Raw genomic sequence first — 14,197 nt, 5'->3', positions numbered from 1 at the left:
CATGTCCTTACTCCAAAGTATGGAGGCACTAGAGTTCCTCATCAAAATGGTCATAAGATTTTTTTTTAACATGGGCAAAACATTTTTCCATAAAATTTTGTTCTGAGAAACAACAGAATTGTTTTTGCTGAAATTTTCCAAAAAAAGTTCAGCATGAGGCTGGCACCCTAGCATGGAAAATTTCAGCCCAAATGGTTGCATTTGGCAAAGTTATAAGCAACTGAAAACAGGGTCTTATAATGGAAAGTGTCCAGGTGATGAGTTTGCCTTGATGGCTCTGTTTTGCTTAGCGAGGCCTAGTTCTGCTTAGCAACCCGGTTCAGCTTAGCAACTGATCAAGGCCTACTGAAAAATTTACTGGCTGGGGTAGACAGGCCAGCTGTGTGACCTTGCTAGATAAGAGAATGCTTATAGAGGCTGGGAAAAATGCTTGCAGACACTTTTTGAAGTAACATGTATTCTTTTTTGTACTAACCATGAAGTCAGGATATAACAGTTGTTCTTTGTTCCTCTCATGTATGATGGGAACGTATGCTGGGAAGGTAAAGTGATGACGCGACGTAAATGATGACGCGACGAAGTAGCTAATAAAAAACAGTTCGCATCTGCAGGGGGGGCTCGTTCTGTATAGAGTAAGATGGGCAGTTCTCTGTTGTATGGATTGCTACAATAAAGAACTTGATAGTTGGATTCTTGCTGGTCGTTGCCTGTCTCTTTGCAGTCGGACAACGAAACCTGAGCCATCTGGGATAAGAGAGATCCCTGACACAGGCAACGTTAAAATGATGGATGTTGCTATCTGCGTTGCCTATAATAAACTCACTGACTCACCCTGTGCTCTTGCCTCAGTTTACTCATCTATAAAATGGGGATCACTTTACCTCACAGGGGTGCTAAGGTTTAATAAAACAAGCTGTGTTTATAAAACACTATGAGATTCTTGGATAAAAGCACCTGTAAATGCATATTATTTGGTAGGAGGAAGTTTCTCAGGTGTGTAAATGAGCTGCTCTAGTTCAAAGACCCTGGTGATCTTTGGCTTTCTTGGAGAAGAAACTGAAGAAACTTGTGTGTGTAACCCTTCTGCCAGGCCGAATTGATAACAGCAAGGGCCGGGTTCAATACATAGGGGTCCCTTCCCTACAACGTAATGCAAAACCAGCTCGAGCCCCCACCCGGTGACCTGGGAAAATCTTACACACATCCCTGGGCGCCTCAAAGAGGCAATACTTCCCCTCTTGCAAGCACAGAGTCTCAGTGTAGCAGAAAAGGTTTAATTACATGAGATAAACAACAAGCATTAAATTGGGAAAACACCTCAACTAGAGTTCCTAGACCACACCGCACGCAAAGACCCACCCCCGGAAATTGGAGCGTGCCTTTTCCCCTGGGCTCTTGAGTCCAGCAAGCCCCCAAATCCCCCACAGTCCCAAAAGTCTCAAATCCTAAAGTCTCTGTCCTGGGTCAGTGCAGCCCCAGAGTTCGAGAGTCTATCTGCAGAGGTTCCCTCCGCAGCCTGGGTAGAAAGGGGCACCTTACGTGGTCCTGGGCCAACTGCCCTGCCTCTCCGTGGGGTTCTGCTTCCGCCTTCTCCCCAAACTGCTCCATTCTACCAGCCACTCCACTCTGCTCCTCCAACCGTCCTCACAAACTGCTCCGCTCCGCTCCACCAGCTGCTCTGCTCCACCAGTCATCCCGTGATCCGCTCCAGCCGTCCCCACAAACTGCTCGGCTCCGCTCGCTCCATGGCTTCACAAACTGCTCCGCTCTGCTCTGCCAGCTGCTCTGCTCCGCAGAATAGCTTCAGGCTCCCCCACTAGTTAGCACAGTACTCAGTGGTATCAGCTCAGCAATGCATCCAATGAAGCGGGTATTCACCCACAAAAGCTCATGCTCCAAAACGTCTGTTAGTCTATAAGGTGCCACAGGATTCTCTGCTATTTTGTACTTTGTACACTACATACACCTAGGGCCCAATTTTCAGAGGCTACACACCATAACCTCAAGGGAAACTGCACAGGGTTAGTACATCTGAAAATCAGACCCATAACATACATTTTTAGCTAAAGGAGTGAAAAAAAAAGGGTGAGACTCACCAGGATATATATTTTTAAAGGACTCATTTTTTATTAAATGTAACTCAATCTAACAGATTTATTTGAAAATTCTCAGAAAATTCAAAATTCACGCAGATTATGTTGGGTAAATTTGGGGAAAGAGACACTATATTTGTCATAGAAAACAAGGATGTTGAATCCTGGAGTTAAGTGAAAAACTCAGTGCAATTTAGCTATAGAGGCACTGACTGTGATACTAATGAAGCTGCTTGAAACTGAAAGGGAAACTTGCCCGCCCGATCCACATCCAGCCGCTGGGTGGGTCAGCAGGCCCCGGATCTGGGAGCAAGCGAGCGGGCGGGCGCGCGCACGCTAGACTGCAGCGCCCGCTCACTGGGGAGGACACCGTCGTATTCCCCGCTCCCAGGAAAGTAGCACGATGGCGGCCGCGGGGGGTCCCTCCGCGCTACTGCACTCTCGAGCCGTGACTGAGCTCTGCCAGAACGCGCGAGACACCTTCCTAGAGGCCTCGCGGCTACTGCTCACCTACGCGGACAATATCCTCAGGTGAGCAGGGCGGACGGGCCCGCGAAGCTGCGGCGGACGCGCCGAGCGGGGCAGTCAAGTCACCGTCCCCGTGGCGGGTATAAATCTTCTGACTCACGATCTGCGGGCTGGCGGGGGGGCACGACCTGAGTTTGGGTAGGGAACCCAGCGGGAAGAGTTGCTGTGTCAGCAGGGGAGGCGGCGGTGGCAGTGGCGGCTTAGCCCAGCCTGTGCCGAGTCGCTGACCGCAGAACTCTGCCCCGCGTTGGGTCAGTTGCACCCGCTTTTCCCTTAGAGAGCAGAGCTCCCGCTGGGGGGGCAGAGCTTCCCCCTCCGAGCCCACGCGGTATCGGCCCAAGCAGCCTGTCGCTGCCACCTGCTGGGCCTAGGCCCGGCCTTGTGACCTGCCTCCTCGCCCCTGCCCGGCACCCATTTGGACGGGCCCACCTGGCAGTTCTTTACTCCCATCTCCTGGGGCTGGACAGGGTGAGGGCAGGAGACTGACGTTAATGAGTCAGTTGCGTTTCCCACAGTGAGGGTACAGGTCTAGTGCGTTTCACACCTGTCCCCCAAGCGCGCACGGTCTGTGAGCGGTTTGGTTGTTTAAACCGTGCCTATCACCGTGGTATTCTAGCATCATGATATTCATGTATTTCACAGTATTTTGCCATATGGGACATGGTGGGGAATGTACAGTAAACAGCCATTCATCCCAAGTCAGTCAGTCATTGAGCAGGACCCTATTATGCTAGGTGCTGTACAAACACACACAAAAAGAAGGCCCCTAGCCCAGAGAGTACAACTGTAAATGGAAGACAGATGGACACAGACAGATTGGGGAGGACGAGGAAACAATGATAGAGTATTAGTCAGTATTATGACTAGTGATGTCAGCACAGCAGTGCCCTAAACTTTGTCAAGTTTTTTGTAGGATGTAGATTTAGAAATGACCTTTCATGGGCTGCCTACACTCTGTACATAAAAACAAGTCTAAGTTTCTTAGCTTCTAAAAAATGTTAACACCCTGAAAAATCCAGTGAGAGGTGTCACTACCCAAGCTGTAAGTTTCCAAGTTTTTTAGCTGATGACATAATTGTTTTAATTTTTTTAATTCCTATCAGACACCCAAATGAAGAAAAATATAGGTCTATTCGGATTGGAAATCCAGCGTTTTCTACTCGGTTGTTACCTGTCAGAGGAGCAGTTGAATGTTTGTTTGAAATGGGATTTGAAGAGGTGAGTATTGTAGATGTTTGTCTTCCAGGTTTGTTCTATCCTGTTATAACTTCAGCAGTGTTCCATCTATAGTATAATAGGTGATTTGTCCTTCAGGTTCACGCTTAACTTTACAATTGTAAGGCTATAGGGTCTTCTCTAGGGCTGCACCTTAACATGGTGGAAAGTCTTGTGTGTTCCAGTGACCCTGAGAGCTGTGCTGTAGTAGTTTAACTCCTGGTAGAGCCACTCCAACTGGACAAAAGGTAGACATCGGACAAAAAGTCCATTATTGGGATTAACCAGACTCCTTAGCCCTGGTAGGCAGCTGGTCTAAGGAGAAGGTATAGTCTGTATTCAAACTGAGGTTGTCTGACATGCTAGCCAGTCATGACCCATGGACTTCAACGGAGCAGCTGCTTTCTGCTGCAGTTTGCAGTGGCATTAGCAAGCTATCTTTGGTGCTGCTGCACAGCTTGGTCATTGGGCTGTGGTCACTTTGGCCTTCAGTGGGTTCTGCAAGCAATTTTCTCAATTTTGTTTCACGTACACCTTGCAAAGACCTGTGTTGTCAATCCACACATTGCAGTCTTCTGCACCAGTGGACAAAATAGCCAACGAGGACTACAAAAGTGATTTTTTCCTCCCTTGGCATTCATCCCTTGTCAACTGTTGAGAATAGCCCACTTCAACCTTAATTGAATTGGCTCGTTAGCACTGACCGCCCCACACACTTGGTAAGGCAACTCCCATCTTTTCATGTGCTGTGTATTTATACCTGCCTACTGTATTTTCCACTCCATGAGTCTGCTGAGGTGGGTTTTAGCCCACGAAAGCTTATGCCCAAATAAATTGATTAGACTCTAAGATGCCAGAAGAACTCCTCATTGTTTTTAAGGACAGGAGAATGTGACTGGTCATGCACAACCTAGTACCACTTTAAACAATTCTTTGTGCAGGTCTGTAGTCCTTATTCCATGCTATCTCTTCACTCATTCTGTTCTTTGAAAGTCCTGTGGTGATGGGAACAGGGCGGGCCCTCGTCACAAACCTGCAGTTAGGCAGTGCCAGTGTGATAGTTGTTTGTTGTTGACTTGGAGTGATCTTGGAATCCATATCCTTCTTATGCGACAGATCAGCCCTCTTTAACGATAATGCTGCTCTCCCTAATGCAGGGAAGGGGGAGAAATGGATCCCTAAATATCACTCACTCCATTATCAGTTTACTAGTATACCATGACTAGCTGGCCAAGCAGCATGTGGTTAAAAAGCAGCATCACACACAGAACGCTGACCTTTGCAGCCTGGAAATGTCTGCATTCTTTCTGATGATGTTGGTGGGCTTGGAAAGTACACTGCAGTCCTTGTAAGAGACCTTGCCAAATACAACATTGATATAGTTGCACTAAGTGAGACACATCTCCCAGGCAAGTCCCATCTTGATGAGGTCTGTGCTGGATACACATTTACTGGATAGGCAAGTCTGCAGAAGAGTGGAGACTGTTGGGAGTGAGCTTTGCTATTTGGATGTCTCTTGCGCGTGCACGCCTGATTGTGTACCAAAAGGAATAAATGATCACCTGATTTTCCTTCACCTCAGCTTGACATCTGCATGTCATGTAACAGTTAGTGCATATGTACTGATGGTGACATGTCCTGACATTGTCAAAGTCTTCACAGACTTTTTCTTTGACAGTGCCATAAACTCAGCTCATCAGTGCGACAAATTAATCATCCTAGGCAATTTTAACATCCAAGTTGGTTGCAATCACAAAGTTTTGCCTAAAATAAATTGGTGAACGAGGTGTGGGTACAAATGGCACAATGTTCCTCACAAAAGTACATGGAGAATTATCTAGTCATCAGAAATACGATATTTCAACAAGCAGCAAAGTGCAAAACAACATGGATGCATCCCCTATTGTATACCAATGCAGTCATTGGGATGTCATAATCACCTGTGCAATGCAAGGAGCTGCATGCAGTCTGATCATCAGCTCATGAGATGTAAAACGACACTCATCCTCCAGTTGAAAGAGCGCAGATGTTGTCAGTTTCCAATATCCACGCTCAGTGTGCATGTGTTGAAATCTGAGCTCACGTGTACAAAGCTTGTTTTAAAAACTTCATGAAGTTCTCATCACACTTTGAGTCAGACTCTGGTCATCTTTTCAGGAAACAATGTTCAATGCATCTAAAGAGGGAGCATCAGGAATGATTTGACAAAAATGATGCTGAGATAAAGCAACTCTTGAGATCCATGCATGCTCTTCGCACCTGGATAAATTATAAAAACTCGTCTATTAAAAAGATGGCTTATTCACGTACAAAGTGTAATGTGCAAGCTGAGCTTCACCACATGAAGGATAGCTGGTGGAAAATGAAAGCCAACCACCTTCAATCAGTGGCAGACAAGACTCTAAACAGGTTTTTGATGAGTTGAAGACTGTATGGCAAGGATCCTCAACGTGGTGCCCACTGGCGCCATGACGCCCGCCGGGGCATCTAGTGCACCCGCATATCAGCTGGCGGACAAACATCTGCCAAAATGCTGCCAACAAGCTGCATCATCCAGAAGCGTCACCGCCAAAATGCCGCGGATTTTCAGCAGTATTTCGGAGGCAACGCCTCTGGATGATGCTACTTGTCGGGGCATTTCGGCAGCGACACCTATTGATGTTGCTGCTTGTTGGCGGTGTTTTGGTAGATGCTCGTCCGCCACCATGGTCCTCCGTGGCTCGTCGAAAAAGGTTGGGGACCACTGCTGTATGGCTGGCAATCTAATGGGCTACCCCCATCCGAAATATAAATGATTCACTGCCACTGAGTGATCATGGACAGATTCTGTAATGATGAGGCGAACACTTTAATAGGGCTCTGAACTGCCCATACACCAGGTTAGCATCAGCATCTGATGATCTTGAACAACTTCCAATTCAAGACCAACTCAAGACCAACTCTCAGTTCCACCAAATATATCTGAAGTATGGAAAGCTGTCAAGCAAATGTGATACAGCAACGGATCGAGTACAGATGGTATTCCTGCAGAGATCTTCAAATGTGAGGGACATAGAATTGTAGGACTAGAAGGGAGCTGATCAGGAAGCTCACTGGCCTTTGCTTAAAGTTTTGAGAACTGGAGGCTATGTCACAGGAGCTGAAAGATGCCAACATGATCCACTTTTACAAAAGGAACACAGTCATGCTTCTGCAATAACCATTCTGGCTTCTCACTTCTTGCCACTGCAGGAAAGATACTTGCCTGAGTCATGCTAAACTAACTAATCGATCAACTTGCAGAGAAAATTGGCCTTTAGGCACTACGTGGCTTCTGTCCTGGGCATGGTACTTCAGACATGATCTTTTCACTCCTCAAATACAGGAGAAATGTTGTGAACAGAATCAAGACCTATATGTAGTTTTGTCAATCTTATTAAGACCTTTGACTTTGTAAATTGAGATGGCTTGTGGACACGAGTTCAGTTTTCCCCCTATAAGTTTGTTAGTATTATTAAATGTTTTCATTCAGGAATTCAGGTTCATGCCCTTGACCAGTGCTGCTTCTCAGCTTCCTCTGTTGTCACCAAAAGAGTAAAACAAGGTTATGTTCTTACCCCAATATTGTTTAGCATCATGTTTGCAGCTGTTCTAATAGATGCATTCAGAGACATTGATTGTAGTCTTTATATGAAGTACCATATGGATAGAGGTGTCTTAAATCTCTATTGCCTGTGTGTAAAGACAAAAGTTATGAAGATCACTATTCATGAATAGTTATCACTGATGATTGTTCTTTAGTGTCCCATAACCTCAGGGACATTCAATTGCTCAGTGATTGCTTTGTGTGTGCAGCCAAATATTTTGACTTAGCAATCAACCTAAAGAATACAGAAGTGACCGTCCAGGCTCCACTGGTAAATACTGCAACTGCTCCTGTTGCCTGTTGACTACGTACCACTCAAGGTTGTTGATAAATTTTGCTACCAACACAGTGTTTGCTTTTTGAAATACAGTGATGACAACATCTTTACAATGATAATACCATTGGTGCAGCCAGTGATGCCTTCAGAGAATTTTAGCGTTTTCTATGGCTCAAACACCGTGTCAGGCTGCAAACCATAATTGATGTTTACCACTATGTATCATCTCTACTACTCTCCTCTATGACTGCAATACATGGACAACTTATCAATGCCACATAAAATGCTTAGACAAATTCCCTCTACAATTTCTATAGCAGACAACTGGAATTAAATGGCAAGATTTGATTCCAGACACCAAGGTCTTTAAGTGTTGCAACATCAAACATTTAAGCTTTTATAGTGAGAGCACAGCTGAGATGATGTGGTCATATGGTCCGTATGTCTGACAGTAGAATACCAAAGGCTGTCTTTTACAGAGAATTGCAGACTGGAACACATTTTAGAAGCAACCAAGAAAGTGTTACGAAAACACTGGAAGGGACCAAACTCCAATTTTGCAGAGTTGACCTCAACATCTGGGAGCTTTTAACCCATGATCTGAATTGCTGCAGGCAAGGAGAAATAGGTGAGGCATAAAGCTAAAAGCAGTGCATGTTCATCTACAATTGCCTTCACCCGTGGCACTTACAGATGGAGCTGCAGATCCAGAATTGGTTTGTGGTCTTGTTGTGGGACCTGAAACCAGTGATTAGCTCATCTGTTGAGCTTGACTGAAGACACCATCAGATTCTGCTTTCTAGCCATTTGCAGTTTAAGGAGCACTTTTCCTTTCATTTTGCATATCTTTACTTTGACCATAAATATCTAGTGCCAAATAACATGAAAGTTAAGGAAAGCATCATCATAAATCTGTAGAGTTAAGGTAAAAGAACATCCTGAGTGAAATCTTGGCCCTATTGCAGTCAGTGGGAGTTTTACCACTGATTTCAGTGGAGCCAGGATTTCATCCTTTGTGTGCTAATATGGCCCCATCACTGTAGCAGAAATAGAAGTAGAAATAGTTTCCAGTTTTAATTTGTGTATGGAATATTTGAGGGAAAGCTAAGCTGAAAAAACAAGTTTTGCTTTCAGAGCTGAATTTGGCTAGTTCCAGTGTCACTCTTATCTCTTGTGGGGTTGAGTTCTCTAATCTAGGTCCAGTGGTGGTGGAAGCTCTGTCTTTTGCACTTCTGAGCCTCCCTCTATTGGTCACACATTATAACTGCCCTGATGGAAAGTAGCTGTCATGGAAGAGCCTGATTGCAGAGGAAGAGGTAATGCCTCAGGTTTCTAGGGTTAATCTCATGAAGAGGTCCAGGATAACACCTTGAATGGCACAGTATTAAATGGAGAATCTGTGTAGATAACTGCACTCCACAGTGATTGTGTTTGGGAACTGGTGTTACTGGGCAAACTGCTGCTGTATTTTGTATGAGTTAGAGCTTTGAGAGTATGCTGCTTCATCTCTATACAAGTTGTGGTCATCAAGGTTGGAGGTCACAAACTTATTTTCAGTAGCCATCTGCAGGGTGGTTATGTTCCAGCTGTGTATGCTTGTCCATCTTTCTCGGGTGTTTGGAGAGAGGAAGAAATCCGAGTTACAGTTACCCCATCTCACTTCGGCTGTTCTGGCTCAGCACTCTCCATGTTCGCACCATGGTCATTTAACTGCTTCTGGGATTCCTTTCAGGGTTGGCAGTTTCCTTACCAGCCTTCCCATTGCACAACTGCTGCACGAGACCTTGCTTAGCGGCGGAACTGGACACTTCCCCTTACTTCTGGAGTAATAAGATAAAAATAAAAACATGAGGCCCTTTTCCTCCTTCTCTTTTAATTCAAGCTGAAGATAGGCAAATATGTTTAGAAACATTGAGATCTTGTTCCAGTTTTCCTGATTCTCTATGGATAAGGAAGCCTCTTCTCTCTGCAGCAAGGCCAGCAGAGAAAGGATTAAATTGCATTGTTCTATTTGCATGCACTAAATACAGAAAACATAACTTTTCTGTGTTTTTTACATTTCAGGGAGAAACTCATCTGGTTTTTCCTAAGGAAGCCTCAGTTGAACAGCTCCACAAAATCCGAGATCTGATTGCTGGAGAGAGAAGTAGCAGATTAAGTGAATCAAGTCAAACCCAAAGATCAGGATCTTCTCAAACTGTAACCAGTATGCAGCCTATAGTACCTCAGTCTTCAACAGCTGCTGACTCAACCCCAATCCCTGTCAGTAGGCAACTACAAACATCAACTGCACAATCTGCTGCAATGGTAAGCAACTTTTAAAACCCTCTTATAATACCTAACCTGTAAAAGGGATTGTATTTATAAGACTTGGAAAAACTTTCATGAGGGCAGAAGTAGAAATAACAACTAGACTACTGGGGACAACTGAAGATTTGATTCCCTTGATAACTTTCTTGAGAACATCTTTTCCCATTACCTTAGTGAGTTTATGGAAGTTCTTTGTCTATATCCAGCCTTAAAGCTGAATGTGCCATGGGCCCAGCATGAACAAATGACACAACAGAAAAGGTCTTTGAGTGTGCAATTTCCAGAACAGGATTCACTGAATGTATGTTTTTTAGATGGAAAACTTTTCCAAAGTAACAGTGGAATTTACACAAATCAACAGTCCATCCTGCTCAGTAACTTTTAGCCATGAATGACCTATGCAGAATAGTTCAGAAGAAAACTCAATTTTTAAAAAAAATTCCTGTTTGTGATAGGCAAGAAGTTCTCAGCTTTTTCATAGTCTGGACCCGTCTTATTATTTTATGGGTCAATTTCCCTAGCATTTGCATTCATAACATTCGTTTGGTAATAAATACATAATTGTGTACAGCAGTTACATCAAGAAGTAAATATTAAGAAGGTATTATGTATTTTTAACTGGTTTGTATGTGATATATACCAGTGGGAAATGAAGGCAGCCAACATCGTGTGATCAGCCAGCTCTCTACTGACCACCAATGAATTCCACAAGTTGGTTATATTGTGGAAGTGTACCCTGTAGGGTTATATATTGTGGAAGTGTACCCTGTAGGGTTTTTTTTTTAATGCTTTGCCCTTGGGTATTACAGTGTCTAAGACTAACTGCTAAGAAGTTAGCATTAGTGGAATCAGTATGGAGGGTGCTTAGCTTTTGAGCTAATCTTGTTTTTTTAACTTCAGTTCTTTAAAAATCTATATCCCCATTCTTTAAATTTCAGTTACGCTTCCTGAATGAACTCAAGTCTGTTTCTAAGAACTGTGTTGAGAATAGCTTCTCTGCTTCTATGCTTCAGAACAAGCTGTCCAAAGAAATTTTTTTTCCAAACGGTGTTTATAAGTGATGTTTCAACCATTGTATGATATTGGGTTGGCTGGATATTGTTGTTACAGTTGTGGATTTTATTGCCTCTTTAAACTGTCTTAAACTTCATCATTGCTGCTCTAATCTAGAGACTGAAAGTTAAGGTTAAGATTTTGTCACATGTATTTTTAGTAGCAGTCATAGACAGGTTGGAGGCAATAAACAAAAGTTCACTGAAACCTGTCACCTGTTCCTGACTTTTTTACTAAAAATACCAGGGGATAGGAGGGGAAACACAGGAACTAACCGTCTGAGTCCCGTCAGCCACTGCTCCAGTCCTGGGGGGCTGCGGTGGGGGCAGTAGTCACGGAGTTCATTAAAGTCACAGAATTCATGACCTCCGTAACAAAATCATATTCTTACCTGATAGTATACCCCCACTATTGTATTCATATTTTTAAGATCTTACATATATAGCCATATATGGTTTTACTTCAGGATCTTTTTCAGGAAAACAACCTAACCATCCTTTCTTTGTATAGTTTTGAAGCACTGATGGTTCTTATTCCACCATTTTTTCAAAAGTGTCAGTTATGTAGAGGTCCTTTCCCCAGTGCTAAACATTTTAGTTCATTCATTTTCGCTTTTAAGCTTCTCATTGTAAACGAACAGACTCATGGTATCTATTTGTAAATATGTGCTTATTTTAATATATATTTAGTTTTGCTAAAATTGCTCCTAGTTTCCCTCCTTCCCTTTTCTCTGTTGCAACTGTTTGTTGCTAACTGATTCCCATGCTACTGAATGTGTAACGTGGCTTCTGCTTATTAAAATTTTATTCTGTTTTCCAATCTTCTCTAATAAATTTCTTCCCACCACCCTTTTTTATCTTCATTGTCAGCAGTCTGGTTAAGATGGAAACCTTCCCTAAAAGTTTTCCAGTGCCTGAAATCAAAGCCTATTTCTTTTCCATCTCATTTTTTCTCATTCATGCATTGAGACTAAGTCCCCCCCCCGAAGGCTTTTCTGGGATGTGATTCAAATGTTGAACATAGCCCATTTCACTTTCACAACAACCTACCCTTGAGCGGTTTCCTTCAGACAAAGTGAATCCAACTTTTGCATGTGAGATTAAGAGGATGGACCATAATTGTCCAAATTGTTCTTATTCTCATTCTTGACATTCAAACGTTCGAGGAACTTCTACTACTTTAGAAACCTCTTCATGAGATAATTAAAAGCAACCCAGAAAAGATCATTTACGATCCTGGTTTTCAGAAGTGCTGAGCACCCACAAATCCATCTGAAGTAAATGGAAGCTACAGGTGAAAATCAGATCTTTAAGCTTTATCAGTCAGTGTATGCCTAATATCCATTCACATGGCAAGCAGTCAGTTTGACTATAGTTAGAAAAGGCACCAGGGATGTGCAAAACTCAGTACTTCTGTAAAAAGATTAATGATCGTTAATAGTATAGCTCATTTCAGTTTATTTCGTTTTATAAATGTTAATTAAACCTTATAATATGCTAGTACATAAAGTATTATACCTATTTACAAATAAAAAACTAGAAGCCCAGTGTGGGTTAAGTAACTTACTTAAGTTCACCCAATGGTAGAACCAAACCCAAGAAGTCTTGACTTTAGCTTTCTGGTTCTACCTTATTTACAAAAAGGACCTAGATAATTTAAGTACAAAATGGCTTAATTCTCAAAGAGAGTAGGTAAAATACAAAGAACTATCTACTTATCTACCTTAGGGTTTTATACTGCCTCCCATTGGTGTAGGATCTGAACATCTTCCATGTAAAATCATTAGCAAAGTCTCTAATAGATTCATGGGTTTTATTTCTCTTCACCCTTTATACAGTCAGAACTCTGTTTTGGGTAGGCTTTTTTTTGGTGGAATTGATGGGAGGGAAGGAGTTGATGGGGGTGTTCAACTTGCAAGTGTCACTTACGGTGCAAAAGCTTCCTCTCTGAGAGAGCATTCCTATCATGTTGGGATGGGATACATACCCATGCCTCCAGAGGACGCTGCAACCTGAACGCAGCATCTTATATTACTCAGCTACCCTGATGACCTGTGGCCTGGACATTCAGCTACCTGTCGTTGGAGAGGGCAGTGCTCAGTTGAAGTCAAGGTCTGCTCCCTCAGGAGATGGTCAGACACTAGATTGCCTGATCTCTGCAAGATTGTTCCATAGCCTGGTCCTCTCAGAGAATGCTTTGTCCCCAGCTCTCAAATGCTTCATCCTGATTTGGGAAAGTGTAGATCATAAAGAAGAGTGCAGCTGTTGCAATGTTTCATAGATCGACATTTGGTCTTTGATGTAGCAGCGGCTTGATCTGTTGATTGTTTTGAAAATTAGGATCAAGGCCTTTAAACTGGCATCAAAAGCTGACTGGGAGCCAGTGGAACGACGTGAGCACAGGCCTGGGTGTACTCAGTGTCTTAATCCATGGAGAAGGTGGGAAAATGCATTCTGTACCAGTTGGAGCCTGTGCACAGCCTTCACGTTCAGATTCAGCTGCAGCGAGTTACAGGAATTCTACGTTAGATGGATTACTGTGGCTAGGTACTCATCAGGGAAGAAGGGACAATGTTTTCTAGCAAGCTAGGGGTGAAAGAAGGCATTTCTGGAAATTGTGATGTTATCTGATCATCGAGGCTTAACAAGGAGTCAAACAAGAGCCAAAGACTCGTATGTCCATGACCATGAAGAAATCATGTTTTAGTGCCAGAAGAGCAGTTTATGCTGTGCCTTGGTCTGAACCTGATTGTGAGGCATCCAAGATGTTGACACTTGGTAGTTACTGTTTTCTTAATTATTTTGCTCAGGAATAGGAGGTTGGGGATATGATGGTGGTTTGAGAGATCTTCAGGGTTGAGTGTTGGCTTCTTGAGGATTGGGTGAACTATTGTATTTTTTCCAGGAGCTTGGTTGATGTTTCTCTGAAGGAGGCTTGACTATTTCCATAAGGAGGGATATGGATCCATTTCACAGATTGTAGCTGTAATATTTCTTAGGAATTCTTGAGCTTTGTCTTGAGTGATGGAGCCAAAGTCAAGGGTGGTGGGGTAGATAATATTCTTTGGTCAGAGTGGAGTTTTTTCCCAGTTAGCTC

The 14,197-nt window shown here is 43.3% G+C and overlaps 1 protein-coding gene across 2 annotated transcripts in view; it reads left to right on the top strand.

The window, feature by feature from the left end:
• The first annotated feature begins 2,342 nt into the window (after positions 1-2,342).
• The window catches only part of NGLY1 (N-glycanase 1), a 51,653-nt gene continuing 39,798 nt past the window's right edge, over positions 2,343-14,197 (top strand). Inside the window, exons 1-3 of one of the 2 annotated variants that reach the window (XM_075062466.1) lie at positions 2,343-2,624; positions 3,725-3,839; positions 9,803-10,045. In XM_075062466.1, the coding sequence (XP_074918567.1) occupies positions 2,497-2,624; positions 3,725-3,839; positions 9,803-10,045 (486 nt within the window). In that variant the 5' untranslated portion in view covers positions 2,343-2,496. The remainder of the gene's footprint in view (positions 2,625-3,724; positions 3,840-9,802; positions 10,046-14,197) is intronic. The other variant, XM_032768030.2, reaches the window with a different exon arrangement.

The sequence above is a fragment of the Chelonoidis abingdonii genome, chromosome 2 (assembly GCF_003597395.2).
Source record: "Chelonoidis abingdonii isolate Lonesome George chromosome 2, CheloAbing_2.0, whole genome shotgun sequence".
NCBI lineage: Eukaryota > Metazoa > Chordata > Testudines > Testudinidae > Chelonoidis > Chelonoidis abingdonii.
This window is presented reverse-complemented; position numbering and strand designations above follow the sequence as displayed.